The sequence below is a fragment of the Oncorhynchus mykiss genome, chromosome 8, assembly GCF_057628025.1.
Source record: "Oncorhynchus mykiss isolate SJ-2025 chromosome 8, ASM5762802v1, whole genome shotgun sequence".
Lineage (NCBI taxonomy): Eukaryota > Metazoa > Chordata > Actinopteri > Salmoniformes > Salmonidae > Oncorhynchus > Oncorhynchus mykiss.
Genome location: NC_143029.1, coordinates 68,742,339 through 68,762,998, shown reverse-complemented (window position 1 = coordinate 68,762,998; position 20,660 = coordinate 68,742,339). Strand labels below are relative to the sequence as shown.

At 40.6% G+C, this 20,660-nt stretch overlaps 1 protein-coding gene across 5 annotated transcripts in view; it reads right to left on the bottom strand.

Moving 5' to 3' along the window:
- Window positions 1–19,075, bottom strand: part of arhgap21b (Rho GTPase activating protein 21b) — a 79,266-nt gene extending 60,191 nt beyond the window's left edge. For 4 of the 5 annotated variants that reach the window (XR_016482567.1, XR_016482568.1, XM_036986019.2 and 1 more), the window contains exons 1-4: window positions 18,525–19,075; window positions 17,410–17,632; window positions 4,106–4,300; window positions 1,195–1,216 (exon numbers count right to left, since the gene is read on the bottom strand). Coding sequence is in view for 3 of the 5 variants with exons in the window: in XM_036986019.2 (XP_036841914.2) it covers window positions 1,195–1,216; window positions 4,106–4,300; window positions 17,410–17,478 (286 nt within the window). In the remaining 2 variants the exon portion in view is untranslated. The remainder of the gene's footprint in view (window positions 1–1,194; window positions 1,217–4,105; window positions 4,301–17,409; window positions 17,633–18,524) is intronic. The other variant, XM_036986021.2, reaches the window with a different exon arrangement.
- Window positions 19,076–20,660: the final 1,585 nt, after the last annotated feature.

The following is a 20,660-nucleotide window of genomic DNA, read 5'->3' as shown; positions in this document are numbered from 1 at the left end:
GTCTCTCAAATGACTGCTTGACTTGTTGACTGCTCAATCCACACAGCAGACATTGTGGGCTAGGTTAGGAATGCTGTGTTGCACGTGTAGCGCAACATTTTACGTGGCGTCATTACGTCATGTACCTACATTATATAGATATGTACGTCAGCTTTGACACCGGTTTTGCACATCGGTGTTAAACTAGACATTGGGCCGATACCGATGTTGCCATATTTAGCTAATATCGGCTGATTCCGATATGTTCACCGATATAGCGTGCATCCCTACTTCAGACACATGAAACGGTTAAAAAAAACACTGCTCTAGAAAGTTGAGTGAAGTTCAATCTCGTCCTTCGCTCCGTAGGCTGATATTTCTGTATGGCAGTCCTGGGAGAGCTGTGAGGGTCTACTGCGCGCCCCCAGCTTAGAGGGAACATTGGTTCTGACCATATTATGACAAGTTATGTCAGCTGTTAAGACATGACATGATTAAGACCGTGTCACAATGTGTTACGACGCTGGGTGTCAAGTAAAGTGTTACCAAACACACAAACAATCCACGAGGAGATCTAAAACACACTCCTACTACCACAGCAGTGTTTAGAGGAGGAGACACAGTGGAACAGCAAACCACAGGCCAAACTGATTCCTCAGTGTGGACATGATTGGATAAAAACATGCAAAACATTTGAGCATTTGAGATGGCGAGCTTTATTTTTACAGAAGTAGTGTGCTATAAAAACAAACACTTGCATGCTGCCACACACACAAAAAAAAACTTGGGTAACTGATGTGTGGTGAAATGGATTAGGGGTTACACATTTTTTTTCAACAGGACTATTTTCCTAAAAGTAACAAAAACACCAATGCACAAGTGCACATACCTACAAACATACAGGAAAAATGCACAAACCTAAAAACAAGGGCTTTGGGCAACTTTTTGTTGTGCGGTGACAACAAAGTGCAGTTGGATAAAGGTCAGTTGAGGACAGTAACAGGTGGTGATGCTGGCCAAACCGTTTCAGTCAGGCCTCTACAAAGGTCACCTTAACACAACAGCTACCCTGTTCCATGTGCATAACAAGGAAGTAAAAGAGCTACGTCAACAGATGGAAAAATCATACAAAGTGGGAGGCAGATTGACGATGCAGTACTGAAGGACAGAAAGAGGAGGAAGGAACAGTGTGCAAGGTAGAGTCATTCAGCTTACCTCTGCGGCCATGCTCTTCCTCCTGTAAAAAGACAAGATAAATGTTATTTGCCACCAGCAATGATGGGTCATAAAGTTGCTTAGAGGGATTCATTCGTTTTACTCAATGGAAATTCTGGTTGGGGAATTACACTCTCTTTTGTTGCAACTTCTTCCACATTAACCATGTTTCCATCCAACCTTTTTACGTGATAAAATACATGTTGGTTATAAAGTGTCACGACAGGCCTGATGGAAACAGCTAATTTGTCAGTAAACTTGACAAATGTTGACTAAACAAAATATGCAAGACAAGGTGGGATCTTGTGTCTGTAAAATATATTATGCAAGAAATGACAATGGAAATGCCTTAATGCACAAATATTGATATAAAAATCATCATATCGAAGTAAACTTGGAGTCACGCGATGACATGTTGTGTGGTCCTCCCACTACGGCTCGGGAAAGCATGCCGATTATTAGGCCACAGATTAAATCAATTATGAACTTCACAGGGTGGTGAAAGTGCACGGTGATGAGCCTGATACTCCTTTCCTATAAATATTGAGGATCTCATTCTGGTTACAAGACGATTGATGCCTGTCTGCCTTTTGACAAATCTAAATAATCTCGCTATTTTGTCCATAATAATCTCATGTGGGGTAAGGGGTATTCAACTCTTACCCTAAGAGGTCCGGAGCCTGCTTGTTTTCTTTTCTACCTGATAGTTAACTGTACACACACCTGGTGTTCAGGTCTAAATCAGTCCCTGATTAAAGGGAAACAATGAGAAATATGCAGTGGAACTAGCTTCGAGGTCCCGAGCTGAGTTTGAGGGATATCCTATCCACACTGTATCTGCGAGCTGTTGGCTAGAGAGCATGTGCCAAGACTAGAGGTCGACCGAGTATGATTTTTCAACGCCGATACTGATTATTGGAGGACCAAAAATACAGATTAAATCGGCCGACTTTTTAAAATGTATTTGTAATAATGACAATTACAACAATACTGATTGAACACTTATTTGAACTTAATATAATACATCAATGAAATCAATTTAGCCTCAAATTAATAATGAAACATGTTAAATTTGGGTTTAAATAATGCAACAACAAAGTGTTGGAGAAGAAAGTAAAAGTGCAATATGTGCCATGTAAGAAAGCTAACATTTAAGTTCCTTGCTCAGAAAATGAGAACATATGAAAGCTGAATTTTCCTTTTAACATGAGTCTTCAATATTCCCAGGTAAGAAGTTTTAGGTTGTAGTTATTATAGGAATTCTAGGACTATTTCTCTCTATACGATTTGTATTTCATATACCTTTGACTATTGGATGTTCTTGCCAGTGTAACAGTATAGCTTCCGTCCCTCTCCTCACTCCTACCTGGGCTCGAACTAGGAACATCATAATAAACAAAACGTTTATTCTTTCAGTGAAATACGGAACCGTTCCGTATTTTATCTAACGGGTGGCATCAATAAGTCTAAATAGTCCTGTTACATTGCACAGCCTTCAATGTTATGTCATAATTACATAAAATTCTGGCAAATTAGTTCGCAACGAGCCAGGCGGCCCAAGCTGTTGCATTTATCCTGACTCTGCGTGCAATGAACGCAAGAGAAGTGACACAATTTCACCTGGTTAATATTGTTTGCTAACCTGGATTTCTTTTAGCTAAATATGCAGGTTTAAAAATATATACTTGTGTATTGATTTTAAGAAAGGCATTGATGGTTATGGTTAGGTACAGTCGTGCAACGATTGTGCTTTTTTCGTAAATGCGCTTTTGTTAAATAATCCCCCGTTTGGCGAAGTTTGCTGTCTTTGTTAGGAAGAAATAGTCTTCACACAGTTCGCAATAAGCCAGGCGGCCCAAACTGCTGCATATACCTTGACTCTGTTGCAAGAGAAGTGACACATTTTCCCTAGTTAAAATAAATTTATGTTAGCAGGCAATACTAACTAAATATGCAGGTTTAAAAATATATACTTGTGTATTGATTTTGAGAAAGGCATTGATGTTTATGGTTAGGTACACGTTGGAGCAACGACAGTCCTTTTTCACGAATGCGCACCGCATCGATTATATGCAACGCAGGACACGCTAGATAAACTAGTAATATCATCAACCATGTATAACTAGTGATTATGATTGATTGATTGATTGTTTTTTATAAGATAAGTTTAATGCTAGCTGGCAACTTACCTTGGCTTCTTACTGCATTTGCGTAACAGGCAGGCTCCTCGTGGAGTGCAATGTAAAGCAGGTGGTTAGAGCGCTGGACTAGTTGACCGTAAGGATGCAAGATTGAATCGCCGAGCTGTCAAGGTAAAAATCTGTCGTTCTGCCCCTGAACAAGGCAGTTAACCCACCGTTCCTAGACCGTCATTGAAAATAAGAATGTGTTCTTAACTGACTTGCATATTTAAATAAAGGTGTAAAAAAATAAATAATAATAAATTCGGCCAAATCGGTGTCCAAAAATACCGATTTACGATTGTTATGAAAACCTGAAATCGGCCCTAATTAAATCGGCCATTCCGATTAATCTGTTGACCTCTAGCCAAGACCAGAGTGGGCACATTCTCAATATAACGCACATTTGAAAATGTGATGGAAACACATTTAAACTTGTATTATTTATTTTTTATTTGGTACATGGGAATTTAACAGCAAAAGTTGGTTTCATGTGCACTAGGTCATCAAGCACAGCCTTTGAGCCGCAACAGGTCAATTTGATAGAAACACGTAAGGTGGGAAAATGCACATATTGATTTTATGCAGATTTTTCATTATGCACATGAAAATCTGATTGCCAAGTGGATGGAAACCTAGCTAATGACATCATACAAAATGCTACAGCAAAATTCAATAAACTAAATGGAAGGGCTTTGGGATATTCATGCAACCCTGAATGTGGTGCTTACCGGGAAGGGGTACGGGTGCACGGCTGACTCGGGTGGGTAGACAATGAAGTGGCGCAGAGTGAAGCCAAAGCCTTGAGAGGTGCGTCGAAGACGGAGTGTCTTAGGCCCTGGCCACGAGAAGGGTTCCTCCTCTCCCTGCAGGTTGAACAGGCCTGCAGGGGAATCACCCTGCACACGCCACTCTGGCACGTTATTCTGGTGGGAGAAGGAGAAAGAGAGAGGGGAGCAAGGAAAGGCAGGCGGGAGACAGGGAGAGAGATGCTATTATTATACTGAACACAACTGTATGACAGACTGAAATAAGATCTACTGCAGGTGGTTCAGCGTTAAGCTACTCATATTTCACTGAGAAAGGTAAGGATTGCATGAAAGTAGTACCAAGTTAATGCAGAGACTAAAATCGACACATGCTGTATAAATACATTTATTCCTTCGGGGAAAATAAATCACGAGTCTGGCAACGACTCAGTGTCTTGTCTATGTTCCGTATCCTGCTGAATAATGGTTCATAAACAACAGTAATAATAACAAAGTTAAATTGACATCATGTGTCTAGACTAGCTAGGTCAACAAAAACATGGGATCTAGAGGAAATTCACAGAAACGCCTCCAGTACTTCGACCAAGGAGTTACAGCTACCTCATCTGTGCTAGCTCATCTAAGTGAGTAATTGTAACAGAGTCATCGTGCCATAGTGCTGGTGTCACATTTCCAGTGTTACTGTAGAGTAGGGCAGAGCCTGGGGTCTCAAACACCCACCCCTGTGTTTAGTGGTTATTTATAGCCTCACACCTTTGTGGTGCAGCTCCCATCCTCTCCCTCCTAGTCCCCAAGCTCAAATTTCCAGTCAAAGAACAACTTTCAGGAAACTCACTGTTCAAACAGTCAATCCCTGCCTGCTTTGCTTGCTCTCTGACTCAACCTCAAACCTCCCCCTCTCCCTGGCCTCATGCAGCACAAGGGTTGCAAAATTATGGGAACTTTTAATAAATTCCCTGGGTTTTCCCGAAATTCCAGTTGTAGGATTCCCGGAATCAGAAGGGAAGCAGAAAATCCAGAATACTCCAACCAGGATTTTTGGGAAACAAGGGAATGTATTGAAATTTCCCTGAATTTTGCAACCCTCTCCAGCACAGCACTCACCAAAAACTACACACACCCCCTCCGACCCCCTTAACGTCCCTCCTCCTGGCCCTGCGCTTCACCCACAATAAGAGGAATGTGATGAGCTTGCATTCACACAAACCCTGTGTAGTAGATGTCAGAAAATGGATTCAGCTACATGCTAACCAAAGCCAACCTGGGCCAACAAATTCAATGGCTAAATGTATATATTTCAGCAAACTGCCTCCGCTCTGACATGACAACATCATATCCACAGAAAAAAAAAAAAAACACAGGTCATTTTGATTAGGACATTCATTTCATGGTTGTTTTGTGGATCAAAGCAATACATTTGATGGACTCAAAACACATTGCAGAAGCAAAGCGGGAGACAGTTTACTTTTCACAAACATTCAAACCCTCTGATTTCTAAACACTCAGTCAGCAAAACATTATACAGGAAGAACGTTCGTTACATTTAACAACTTTTAGTTTAACAGCTTATAAGTTATGCAAATCAACAGCCTCAAGGGTTCTACCATGTTGAGACTGGTATTTTGCTACATCTTTCTGTTGGTAAAATCAGTTGAATTAGATCTACTGGGGCTAAACACGTAGGCTATGTCAACGGAACAACAGAACCCTTTGGGATCTTTTCCAGCTCTGTGGTCAACAAAACACATGTTGAACAGAGCAGAGGTACAAAAGACATCGGGGGGCTCAACCTTATCATGGGAGTACGAGCCAATGGCAGAATGGCTGCTGTGAAACCGAGCTGCAGGTGCAGCTGTGTGACACCCGAGTCAGTTTGGTTGGGTGGGAAGTTAACTGGCCAAACAGGTTTCTGACTGCGTGTCTTCCCCAGCTGTAACTGTTGTTCCCTGGCTCCAGCACGACTTCCCCGTTTGTGTGTAGGTGTTTTTCCTACACTCAAATCCATGGAATGTTTCAGAATAATTAGGCTATGTAGTATGCAGGTCTTTCTGTAAGTTAGGCCCAACTATGCTGATCCGCACCTACCTGTAAAAATATGTATGCTATTCAGTAAAAAGCCATCTTTGAATCAGACAGCTGAAGAGTTTATGAATGACAACAGTACGTCGACTTCCACCAGCAATTTTTTTTAAATGACTTTTACTGTTGAAAAGTGATATCCGGAGTATAAACACAGTAAAATACACACACTAAAATGGTAAAACAATACAGTTTGAGCAAAATTGTGTTTTTTAGACAACAGCAAACTTCAAGGAATGGGGTATTCAAGGAGTTAGTCTAATGTAGTGTTGCATGGTATACTGAAAATCAGTAGTGGAAAAAGTACTCAATTGTCATACTTGAGTAAAGGTAAAGATACCTTAATAGAAAATGACTCAAGTAAAAGTCACCCAGTAAAATTCTACTTGAGTAAAAGTATAAACCATTTCAAATTCCTTATATTAATCAAACGGCACAAAAGGTTATTATTATTTTTTAAATTGGCGGATAGCCAGGGGCACATTCCAACACAGACATAATTTACAAACAAAGCATTTGTGTTTAGTGAGTCCGCCAGATCAGAGGCAGTAGGGATGACCAGGGATGTTCTCTTGATAAGTGTGTGAATTGGACCATTTTCCTGTTATCATGTAATTAGTACTTTTAGGTGTACGGGAAAATGTATGGAGTAAAAAGTACATTATTTTCTTTAGGAATGTAGTGTAGTAAAAGTTAAAAACATAAATAGTAAAGTACAGATACCCCCCAAAACGACTTATTAGTACTGTAAAGTAGTTTTACGCCACTGCCGGAAATACTAGAACATGAAAACCCGTTTGGTACTAGAATGTGTTACTTTCGGTAGTTCTGTCAAATGTGCCGCACGGCTCAACTGTATCAGCACAGCGGATGCCCCCCTTACAGCACAAAAGCACGTGGCCTGCACTGGAAGTCTGGGCTACATCATGTTAGCTCCCCACTCACGATGCACAGAAGATTAACACACTTGAAGAATGCCACACGGCATGTAGAAATGTTTAAACTTATTACTGTTCGCAAAACAATTTCCTTACAGGCTAGAACACTTTACGATGCAAGATGATACCGGTAGCTTCCAGCTTTGTAGGCTAATTTTTCTTGCTAGCTTACAGCTGAAGGTATCATCAATTCACTACCCTAGTACTTTGTGCTAATGCTAAATATACGGTTTTCAAAGCAGGTTGCCACCAAAACTGTATTAGTTCACTTTTTTTTTTAAATGGTCTCTCACATCTCTACCAAATATGATCTATTGCCTCAGGGAACTGACTGGGCTGCCACCATCTTGACTCGTGAATGACATCATTACTGGTTAGAGAGAGCACGCACTTAAAAATAAAAAATGTGTTTATCAGTACAATAAAAAGTCCCAAATGAAAGGGAAACAGATTTTCATCTGTATTCCTATTAAAATCAGCCACTTTAGTGAATTTGTCTCAATACTTTTGGTCCCCTAAAATGGGAAGACTATGTACAAAATGTGCTGTCATGTCTAAACGATTCACCTGATATGGATGAAAATACCCTCAAATTAAAGCTGACAGTCAGCACTTCAACCTCGGTCATCGATTTCAGAGCCAAAAGAAGAACAAAAATACCTCACTGTCCCAACAATTACAGGTGGCACTGTATGTTGTGCTGTTATGTAACACCAGATAAGCACCATAGGTAGCCAGTAATTATGGAGGGCCCTGTATGTTGTGCTGTTATGTAACATCAGATAAGCACCATAGGTAGCCAGTAATTATGGAGGGCCCTGTATGTTGTGCTGTTATGTAACATCAGATAAGCATCACAGGTAGCCAGTAATTATGGAGGGCCCTGTAAAAATCAGGTGATAAATGAGGTGAAAGTCACTGGAGAAGGACTGTGCAGGCCTCAAATGCCTTCCGATCCCTCGGGCATGCCAACCCTAGTTCACCGGATCTAATTTAGCCGTGGATCTCATTCCAGACATCTCCAGTCCTCAGTTGTGGAGAGAGGATGGCTGGGGGTTGTTGGCTGTCCGCTATTCAGTCCTGAGAAACAGACGCATGCCTAGCAGGGCTGTCATTGCCCCTCACATAGTTAACGCTGTTGTGACCGACCCCCAGCCAATAAATGACATGCAAACATTCCCTGATAGTCCGACCGGCTCTCGCCTTCCTCCCTCTCAGCTGAGTCAATGTGCCAGTTGCATGCTGAAAGCAGCAGGACTAGACAACCAAACAGAGGCACTGCCTCTCCAGTTAAACACGGATTCTGACTGGGGCAAGTTTGATGGTTACAATGGAAACCTAAATGGGGAGGATGAATAAAATGTGATGCATCTATTGCCTCTGGCTATTGAGACAAAATGAGAACATGGGTTACTATCAGTTCAGTGCAAACACTAACTTCATGTATCACACAGCAACTACAAAATACAAGCACATTACAGAGAAACACACAAATAATCACACATGCCTTTCAGTGTATGAATCACTACCAGAATGGCAGAGTCTAGAGTTTGCATTGGGTGTGGCAGTGGGAACAGGGTGTGTGAAGCACTGACTGAACTTAATAAAGATCTAGTTCATTTCATATCAGACTGTGGAAAAGAGAGCAGATCAGAGCATCAGAAGTCATACATCAGTCTTTTGGAGCTTAGGACCTCAATGGATTCCTAGCCTGTGCCATGGTCACCACTTACTGAATGTGCTGTCGAGCATATAGGGGAAAACATGACTCTTAGGTTACATAAGTAAATGTTTAAGGACAACATGAGACATAACATGACTTTGAATGTGGTTTAGGACTTACACTTTTTTCTTCATTAGAACAACATGTCTGGTACTATTTATAATGTATGTAGTGTTGTTTAAGCTGTTCCAAACTGTCCAAAAAAGATATAATATTAATAGTAAATGCTCCGTTTTTTTTAATCTTTGTTATTATAAGTCATGTCATTATCATTCGTAGGCTTATTATAGCAGCCTTGTATAACCACCATTGAGCTGTAGGCCTAAGACCGCATTCTGTTTGGTCTTAATAAATCAAATTTTACTAGTCACACACACACGCGGTTAGCAGATGTTAATGCGAGTGAGGCGAAATGCTAATACCGTAACTTACTGAGGTCTACATTTCAATACTTTTTAGGCTACTGTATCAATCCATCACTCATTCCTTCAAGTCATCACACAGCATACGAGTCATTCATGATTTGAAATGCAATCAAGCATTTTAGGTTTAATGTCAAATAAAGCGAGCCTTGAATAATTAGCTTAAACAAATAAAACGTTCCATTTCGGAAATTGCATTCACGAATGAAGGCAACTGTTTTTAGTCTTTGCTGTAATAAAGGCTCAACAAAAACGTTACAGAACCTGCTACACTTATAATTTATTTTGTGTTTACATTGTTCCAAACGGTCAGAAAAATGGGATTGTATTCTATACAGCATCTGTTTGGCACACATAATATGCAAGCAGAGCCTTCTCCTTACATTATTTTTCTTGATCTCCAGTATTTTCCACAACTAGTCAAATTTATTCCACACATCTGACTTTCCATTTACCTCATGAGCCACCAGTAAACTTTCCCCCATTTCTAGTTTATTTGTCATGTTCTCTGCATCCATTTTTCTATCACGTTACAGTGTTTAGAGTTAGTTATAACCAATTTATTGATATGCGATAGGTCAGGCCTTATAGTTCACTATTCTGAAAGGATTTGTTTTACTGGGGGAGATCGGGTAATGAAATGTTGTGCAAGAGCACAAAACACTACATCTCATTTTAGTCCTGTCTGGATCTGCCATGGCAGTCATTTTTACATGACAGAAGAGTAACAATTCCAGACAGAATAACCTGTTTTTTGGTGAACTCCAAGGTCCTCTGATAATATGAGTCCCGTGCAAATCGACATCCCTATGTTTTGAAAGTAATGTCTGAGTTTGACAGGTGTTGCTAGCGGTTTACACAAGAAAACAATAACTGATTTGATAGATTGAAATAAATTCTGCATTTAAGCTATATATGAATGGCCTACATGTAGCCTATCATCTTTCACAGTGAATGCTTTTGTGCGTATGAATTGAATATTGCCAAATGCATCAGAAAAATTTATTTAAAGCAAACCTTGCTGTTAATAGCTCACAAAGCACCAGCATACAACTAACCTAAACGTTCAGAAAGGATAAGTTCACTTTCTCATCCAAAGCTTTAAAACTCGTCTCAAGTGAAATTGCACTGTTTAGCTCACATCTGAAAGCTGAGGGGCATTTAGGATGTCTACTGCGGACTGCTAAAATATCCTAACGATTAATATCACACTTCCTCAATTCAAATATTATGGCGACAATATACCAAAGATGGTTTGGTATGGTTCATAAACTTGGGAACCAAGCTCGAGTTGTGTGTGGCCCTACCACCTGGACATGCTAAAATACTTACTACATCTTCATGCCTAGAATAAAAACCTCCAGGCTTACATCGTAACTGTCAATTTCTTGAAAAAAAAAAAAAAGATTTACAGGAGGCAGTTTAGGAAAAAACGAATCCTGCCCGAATCGTCCTCTGGAATAACGGACATTCTGGAGTCCATAACCAATGTTCTCTAGTAATACTAGTCCTGTGAGAATAGGTATTTGGTCACGTGTATGCGATGCATACTTGTGTCACGTAAAGAGAGCTAGGGAATGTTTTTCCTAAACAAATGAGGGATTTCGGTAACATAACTTTTCAGTCAGAGACGGCTGTAATTATGTTGCAGCTTCCGCAACACGGACAACGCGATAAACACTGATGTTCTGTGGCGGTCGCTGCAGCAGGGAGGAGAGAGAGAGAGACACTGCTGTCTTTTTGATTTTTTTAACACAGGGCAAAGTCTGATCCCGGCCCTGCAGAATCAAATCAATTGCCGGTCGGACTTCCTCTAGTCATTTGTGTGTCTTATTTATTTAATCAAACAGTTTGCTTAAAGCATCAGACAAGTTCAGCGAATATAGTTGATTTGATTAAAACAAATAGAATGTGTCAACATATGGAAGAAGACACCATTAAAAATGTAGACCAATCGATTGGTCTAAAGAACAGATTACTTTTTTAATATGATATTTTATTTTTTAGTTGGAGACAGCCATAATGTGGTTTAAAACATTATCTGGCATCGTTATCCAACAATGCCTCTGGCATACATGTACTGGCATATTAGGTAACATGCGACGGAGTGGTTATGGTCATTTTTAAGGTTGAGGCTGTGGCCCATCCCTCCATGCCACAAAAACTACAACACACACACACACACTTTGGTACTAAGCTAAGCCTGGACAACGACTGTTCTCCAAGTATTTTTTTTCTTCAAACAAAGAAGGGATGAAGGCAATTATCTCGTTAGTCTTTCACAAGTATGAGAAAACACTGACGCATGGCCCCTATGTTTAGAGACTCCGATGATATCACACCATGACACACTGCACAGACCACAAGACATCAGGCCTAAATACATCAGACCTCAGTGTGAAAAAGGAAATCTCTCTGTGGGCTGCCAAATTCTACACCACATCCAGTCTAAACCAAGCACTTCACTGTGAAAAGCCTGAGATGATGCTGCAGAGGGCCTCTGGTGTGAGTTTGCCTGGGATGTTTCAGTCTAGCAATGCTGGCGCTAACTAGCTTGAGTATCATTAGTTACCCACATACCTTGTACGTGTTATGTAGCCTAATATGTAATACAATTTTACAGTACCTGTAATCTTGGTGCAGAAGGGAGTTGCCCTATTCTGTAATTTCTGGCCTTTTAAGATGATTAGGACCTACCACATGTGCCGAAAGATCGTTTGAAAGGAACATGAGATATTTGACAGCCTAGAGGAAGGAACACTTCTGGGACAATTGGGGTTGAGCTTGGCGTGACTTCTCAGCCAAGCCCCTCTTGCCTTAACTATGAGTGAGTGGTTGTTCCAAGCATGGGAACGGCAGCCCCTTCAGATCTTCTGTGAGCCAGTCATGCTTCCACTTCCTGGCTGAAGGTTGTGGTGTATAATCAGAATGTCCCGAAGCAGTACTTGCAGTTCAGGTTTTGTGCCCTATTGTTTTACAATTCCCTAAACTTCAGGGAAAGGGGAATGGGAACAATAAACAAATGAAAATGGCATTTGTTCACCCTGCAGGTCTGCTCCTGAAAAACATTTCTCTCCACACAGGTGTCACATCTCTTAATGAGGGCTGGGCGTGCCCACTGCACAGTGCTCTCCACTATCGCAGTGCTGAAATAGATTGAACAAAGGTTGGCTGGCGCAAATAGACAATGTCAAAACAATTGTTTTACGCCATGCAGAAGTATTAAGCCTTCAAAAAATATATACACAACCAGCAGTAGAGTAAACATGCACACCCAAACTCCTCACTCTTGAGACATTACACTGGCCATCTGGCTTTGTAATGTGATGGGAGTCTAATAGAAACATATTAGGTTTTACAGCCACCATCAATGAACTCATTCAGTTCATTGAAATAGTAGTCTGACTGACTTGTTGATTAGGAGTGCCATCTAAAAAGGCGGGGTTAATTATGCAATATAGACTTTACAGTGTTAAAATTTACACATTTCTCAGTGTCCAGCCTTAAAGTGGAATGGAGAAGGGGAAAAAAGATAGCCTAAGCTAACCCTATATTTACCAGAGACTGAATGTAACAGACAACCCAAAGGCTACAGGAAGTAAGAGCCACCCTCTATCCAATTGAAGATCAATTTTCCCTTCCGTTATCCATCAGACAGCCATATGATGCTCTGTAAATGGCTGCTAAACTAGTTAAGCCATGGGCTTTAATGAGGTACAGATCACAGGAGAGGAGGATATGCCTAGTAGAGCCTTTAATGGTCAGGGCTCCTCAGAGAAAAACATCCCATTCAATAATGACACACTACTTACCATGGAGAATAGCTAGACTGGATGCATCACTATACTATGTCTCTTTTGTTTTAGCTACACAACGGTTTTCTCTCAAATATCTGTGAGGGGCAACTTGATAAAAATAGATTTCTATATAATAGATTAAACAGACTTCACAGGAACAAACATGACAAGTGATTTCCTCTGGGTCTCCTCTGTGATATTTTAAAAGACACAGGTCACAATTTTTTTTATTAAATACCACATTACTTATTACTAGTGATACATTTATTGTTTTAGAAACATTAAAAGAACGCTCATTCGTTTTTTTGTGTATTGTTGGTGAAATTTTAGCCGGGAAAAAAAAGTTGGCTGGTGGATCAGAAAGTGAATTATATGCCCTGGAAGAAGTGCTTGTGAAGAGCAGAACCTACTTTGACTGTGACTGGGGAACCGGCTTGTTTTCCGCCCACTCGCTTCTTTTTGACAATGTCAAGCAAAGTCACATTTTTTCTAGGCCTATAAGAAAAAGGGGCTACGTATATTGTAGTAGGCTTGTAGTAGTGCTGCCAATCATGAAAAATATGTTTCCGTCAATTGAAAGTCAGGGATGTGTCATCAAGCTGTAGTAAGACTCGGGCGTCCTCTATGAGATAAAGTGAGCCTGACCTGAGGTTAAAGCACTGTACCGCCACAGAGGAAAAAAATCAAAACAGTTCCTTCAGAAGATATTCATACCCCCTCGACTTATTCCACATTGTTGTGTTACAGCCTGAACTCAAACTGGATTCAATTAAATCTACACACAACACCCCATAATGAGAAAGTGAAAACATATTTTAGAATTCTTAGAAAATGTATTAAACTAAATACAGAAAACTAATTTACATAAGTATTCACACCCCTGAGTCAATACATGTTAGAATCACCTTTGGCTGCGATTACCTTTCTGGGTATATCTCCAACGAGCTTTGCACACCTGGATTGGATCTTTAAGCCCTCAAGTTGGTTGTTGATCCGTCTTGCCATAGATTTAAGCCAATTTAAAGTCAAAACTGTAACTAGACCACTCAGGAACATTCAATATCATCTTGGTAAGCATCTCCAGTGCATATTTGGCCTTGTATTTTAGGTTATTGTCCTGCTGAAAAGTGAATGTCTCCCAGTGTCTGTTAGAAAGAAGACTGAACCAAGTTTTCCTCTAGGACTTTGCCGGTGCTTAGCTCTATTCCATTTCTTTGTGTATTAAAAAACTCCCTAGTCCATGCCAATGACAAGCATACCCATAACATGATGCACCCCTCCGCTATGCTTGAAAATATGAAGAGTGGTCCTCAGTGATGTGTTGTATTTGCCCCAAACATAACGCTTTGTATTCAGGACATAAAGTTCATTTCTTTGCCACAATTTTCAGCAGTTTTACTTCGTGCCTTATTGCAAAAAGAATGCATGTTTTAGAATACTATTTATTCTGTACATGCGTCTTTCATTTATGTTGTTGATCCATCCTCAGTTATCCCCTATCACAGCCATTAATCTCTAATTATTTTAAAATCAACATTGGCCTCACGGTCAAATCCCTGAGCGGCTTCCTTCCTCTCCAGCAACAGAGTTAGGAAGGACGTCTGTATCTTTGTAGTGACTGGGTGTATTGATACACCATCCAAAGTGTAATTAATAACTTTACCATGCTTAAAAGGGATATTCGATGTCTTCTTTATTATTTTACCCATCTACCAATAGGTGTCCTCCTTTGTGAGGCATTGGAAAATCTCCCTGGTCTTTGTGGTTGAAATGCACTGCTCAACTGAGGGACCTTACAGATAATTGTTTGTGTGTGGTACAGAGATGAGGTAGTAATTCTAAAATCATGTTAAACACTATATTGCACACAGAGTCCATGCAACCTATGTGACTTGTTAAGATAATTTTTAGTCCTGAACATATTTTAGGCTTGCCATAACAAAGGAGTGGAATACTTATTGCCTTGAGACATTTCAGCATTTAATTTCATTAATGAATTAGTAAACATTTCTGAAAACAAGTTCACTCTGACATTATGAGATATTATATGTAGGACAGTGACACAAAATCTCAATTGAATCTATTTTAAATTCAGGATGTAACACAACAAACGTGGAAAAGGTAAAGGGGTAAGAATAATTTCTGAAGGCACTGTAACACACTCAGGAGTTTGTTCTTAAATCAATGAATCAAAGCCTGTCAACTTCCTGTCATCCTTTCCAGTAAGTCCTGTAGACACCCTCCAGGGGGTTTCCAGCTCCAAAAAAGCACATTAATTAGTAACCTAGTGTGGGACTGAGAGGTAGTCTGATTACAGGGATACAAATCTTTACAAAGATTCAATGATAACATTTCGAAAACAGTTTGCGTAATATTGAAAGTCTAGAAGACTTCAGCTGTGGATTTTCTACCTAAACTGAAACTATTAAGGCATTCATGTGTAATTATAATGTGGGAATAGTTTATGTATGATTAACTAACCTATAGCTTTTCACTGTTCTATTGGTTTTACCCATTTTAACCCCACTCTCCCTCAGATTCTACTCAACAGAGAGAGGAAAAGGCTGAAGTGGAGGGTTGAATATTAGATTAAAGGGGAAGGGGCCATGCCAATGATGTGTCCCGAATTCTGCAGATCCTATAAATAGGTGACCTTCCACTCGAAAGGAGCGTGGGCTGAAGACGTTTAGACAAAGGTCTTCATTCAGATGACAGACAACCTACAGTGTAAAAGGAGACCTCAAACTAAAAAGGAGAACAGTCAAACTATTGAGGATGAAACTTGAGGTGTCTGAGTCTACTTCAGAAGTAACAGCCCATGAAACAAAATGTTGACCTTTCCAATTACTACAATTAAAAGGCAGGCACAATTACCGTATAAACCGATGGTTATGATGCAGACTATCATGACAATAAAATAACTGTCACAACTGTAAAAAAATATATATATATATAGATAGATATCTATCGCTTGGAACGAACAGCTAACTGAAGACAGTACGGCTGTGCATTTGTTGAGTGAGTTTCTGTGATAACATGGACTCTTAATGGGATGAAACGTTGTTGCTCCTTGCTGAAACAAGCAAGGTGTTGTAGCAAACGAGCACACAGAAAGGTGAACGCAAGGTGCAGCAGCAGCACACATAGACATATAATTATTTCATTATATTTCTATGGCAGCACATGCAGTCAGGAGGGGAGGAGAAAATGTGGGCAAACATTTTTACAAACAACTTCGGCTCGCCAATTACCGTCATCCAAAATTCCATGACCGTCACACCCCTATGTACAGTAAGGAACAGAGGATGGATGGGCAGGCTCACTTTTAGCTTCAACTATCTTTGTGCTTTGATGATCATTTGTTCTGAGTGAAAGGTCTCAGAAAAACACCCTTGGCATCACCAGCAATGAGTGCCCTCTACATTTATTACCAAGCACCAATGGAGGGCCTTCTCACTTCCCAGGGCCAAACAACGCAGAGGGGTGCAATAACAACAACTAGAAGCAGCTGTGCTAAAGTGTCAAACCTTTCAGGAAAGTCTCCCACACCAAACAGGAAGGAGTGAGTGTAAAGGTTGTTGCCTAATCACACACAACAATACAGGTATGCTATAATACTGCTCTCATGCTAGTGAATGGGGCCAATTCAAGTCAAAATATAATGAAAATCTGAAGAAAGAGTTGTGAATGGGAGAGAATAAGAAACAGAGGGAGACTAGATGACAGCGAGAGTGGGACATGATGAGGAGAATTGGAGAATATAGGATTGTAGAGAACTAGAGGGGGGAAAGTGTGGGGGGGATTGGCCAAGGAAAAACATTGATGAGGAACAGACCAGAGAGATAATAAAAGAGCGGATGTGACATGAACACCTGGAGATTAATGTTAAAATATGAGGCCCACTGTATGGGCGGATGAGGTAGGCATATTCTCAGACAGTTTAGAAAAGCCTTCGCAACAATGTGTCCAACATGGACAGAAAATCTGCCAGAAACAATTCTCCCAGCCTTTTCTATTGATTTCCCAATTGAGGGTCAATACAAACTCCAAATAAAAATGGCATGCAATTCACAACACATATTATGGATTGGTGTATTGTCCTCAAAGAGATAACACCAAGAAACAGATTTGCAAATGGTTTGTGTTTTAGAGGGCACAGAGCTTACATCTAATGAATAATCTCCAGGACCCCAATTTCCATGACAAGAGTTTAGGGTCACCCAAAAACAACCTTTAATGTGTGTGTGTGTGGGGAGGGGGTAAGCTGTTGGAATTTAGAGCATGAATGTGTGTGGGGCTTATGTACCTCGCACAAAGAGGATCTGGTCAGTCCCTCGTCCTCTTCATCGCATGGACCTTTCCAATGTGACGCCATCACTTCACTTCACACAAGAGGTGACAATCATTTAGTGTCCACATCGAAAGCTATAGATCCCACCAAATAGACAGCAGTAGAGTCCTCCAAGTAGAGTTTGTCTCTACAGTTCACACAGCCATCCTTTATCTAGTCTTTGGTCCAAATGGTTGAGCTGAATGTGAAACAAGATTATTTCAACGAATTGCGTTAGCTAGTTACTGCTGTATGAAAACACAAAATACACTTGTTTTGTTTAGCTATGTCATTACTGTATAATCCCATTTTAGGGGGCACCAACTGTTTTTATCAATAGTTTTTTTATTATATGATCACAACATTGATAAACATGTGAACATGATAGCAAGCTAATGTTTGAAGTATCAAGTATCAGTATTAACTTTCAGCAAAACTACCGTATGAATGATTAACGTTACTACCAGAAGCAACAAGTGGGCAGGAGAAGGCGATCGATGAGACTCGCTAGCGGAGTGAGGCAAAACGCGCCACCCTGTTGATCTCTAGCTTCGATGCAACCAGGTTTTTACAGAATTTATACAAAAGTAGTAGTTTGTTCTCGTATTCGGTTAATAATGGAACGAGAACGAAAATAGATTTACTAGCTGGCTAACTAACGTATTTCACTGGTCAACTTGCTAACTGTGAACTTATTTTCTAATCAGATCAAGTATAAAATATGTCAAGTGGCAAACAAAAGACAGGCACGCCGATGTTCCTCCTGCCCTCAAACAGTGTCCGGCTAACTTGAAGCAGCTAACCTGCTAACGTTAGCTGGCTCTGATCAATACTAAATCAAACGAAGTTTTCTTCAACAAACAACTTCGTTGTGGGGTGAGTGAACGTTAAAATTACATGACACGATACACCAGGGTTCTCGTAAGTGTAACTTTGTAATGTAACTAAGAAACTTTCCAACCTTATGTGGAACCTGTTTAGCTAGCTATTCTTCAGTAGCTTGTCGTTGGTGATAATAATAATAAAAAACTGCCTATCGATGCAATTTGAGGTTAACTACTAGCTAGCGTGCTAATAATGGGACAACCTACCTGTTGTGAAAAGCGACGTTACATACTGTGTTGGAACGTATTTATTTCCAATAAAAAAAATTACAAAAATATTTTGGTCCTGTATGTGTTTCGATCATATTTCAATATCCTCACGAAATACACAGTTGTTTGCAAAGTATCCCAGCCCAACTCCAGGGAGACACACGCGGCTGCTGGAAGTTGGAAGTTGCTTCCACCGTTCCCGAATCCCAAAGATCATCCTCCTTTCGCCAGCGCCAATCACAATCAATGTAGTAACTTCCGCTTTCAAACTTGACCAATCGTATAACTCATTACAAAGTCGCAAGAGAAACTCGTCCACAAAGGTTGTGTTTTTGTTATTCCAATGAGGCAGAAACTTTTTGGACTTTCAGAAAATAAAAAATAACGGGGATAAAATAGTTCTGAAATCTGCCTGTTGCAACATGATCACTTTGAAAAGTTTGATTTTAAATGTTTTTATAAAACCTCAAGACAACTTCCCAGTTTGTGCTGCTTGTATCAGACATCAATGCTGGTCAAACTACTCAACTGTGAGCCACCCTGTGTCTGTCGGAATCTCTCTCTATCACACACAAACACCCATACAACAACAGCAACTGCTTGGCTAGATTACAAGAGTCACATGGTGGCTGGTTCAAAGTGGGGTGAGAAGGGTTTGGCATGTGTATGGCAGTGGCGTGGAATGTGTATTCCCACTGTATGAGAGAAAGAGAGCGAATGAGAGAGGCATGCACAGTTCCCCCTACACACCATAATCATCAACACAATCATCATGACCCTCTGGTTTTCCTCCACAGTAAAATCTGGCATACACTGGCTGGGCTCGCCGACTGAATTATACTGGAATTACAGCATTTTAGGTTAAGGTTTTGCTGTTTTGCTTTTTTTTTTGGTAATTTGACATTGGCGCTAGTTTAACATTTAATACTTCGATCTGTTTGGTTAGATCAGTGTGGAATTCAAATGACATGGTCTGTGTTGTGGTTTGTTACATTTTACGCATACTCACACACTTGCACACACGTACACACATAAACCAGAAAGGAGGGACTAAAAACTGCTGTGTTTTCAGGGCCAAGACAAATGTCCCATTCATTCCTCCCAACAGAAGGGGCCACCTGTTCCTGGGATTGGTGACCTTTGTCAAGGAGGTCATCCTGGCCAGGGGACTTTCATAATGTTGCCCTGGCCAGTTCTACTTCCAACGGCTGTGAGTTCTACTTCCAACTGTTCTGCCAGGGGCAGGGGTGGTTAGAAAGCATTCTTATATAGCTAAATAGTGAATACACAGTGCATGTCGGCTGTATTTTAGAGGTGTAAGAAACATGATATAATCAAAATAATAAACATCTGGAAGAGGTAGGCCTAGAGTAATCTCAGATGGCTCAGTTTTATATGGAGAGGCCATCCCTTATCGAATACAATAAGAGTTAGTTCACTAACAGGTAAACAGACCAAACCTTTTTGTTTTTATAACGATGCTTGTCTTGCTTCTCAAACACAGTGGAATCATGTGTCAGGTGTATACAAAGGGCCCCGCAGTTCACACACAACTTGCTCACTTTTGGTCCTTTGGGTATTTAGTCTTTCTGTCACTAACCTAGTTTTTCAGTGCATTTACCTGGTCAAAGTATACTGAGGTGAGTTCAAAGTTCAAATCTTGTAAAGATGTCTCTTTGACCCACTTCACCACTACAAGGTGAGAAACCAGAACTCTAAAAGGCTTCCAGGAGGGCCAGGTACTTATGACCAAAGAACTGGGAAAATACACTGAGTATACAAAACATTAAGAACACCTGCTCTGGGCCTCCCGAGTGGCGCAGTGCTTGAGGCGTCACTACAGACCTGGGTTTGATCCCAGGCTGTGTCACAACTGGCTGTAACCGGGAGTCCCATAGGGCGGCTCACAATTGGCCCAGCGTCGTCCAGGTTAGTTGAGGGTTTGGGCGGGAGGACTTTACTTGGCTCAACGTACTCTAGTGACTCCTTGTGGCGGGCCGGGCTCCTGCAGGCTGACTCTGGTCGTCAGTTGAAAGTTATTTCCTCCGACACATTGGTGCAGCTGGCTTCCAGGTTAAGTGGATGGGTGTTAAGAAACGTGATTTGGCGGGTCATGTTTCGGAGGACGCATGA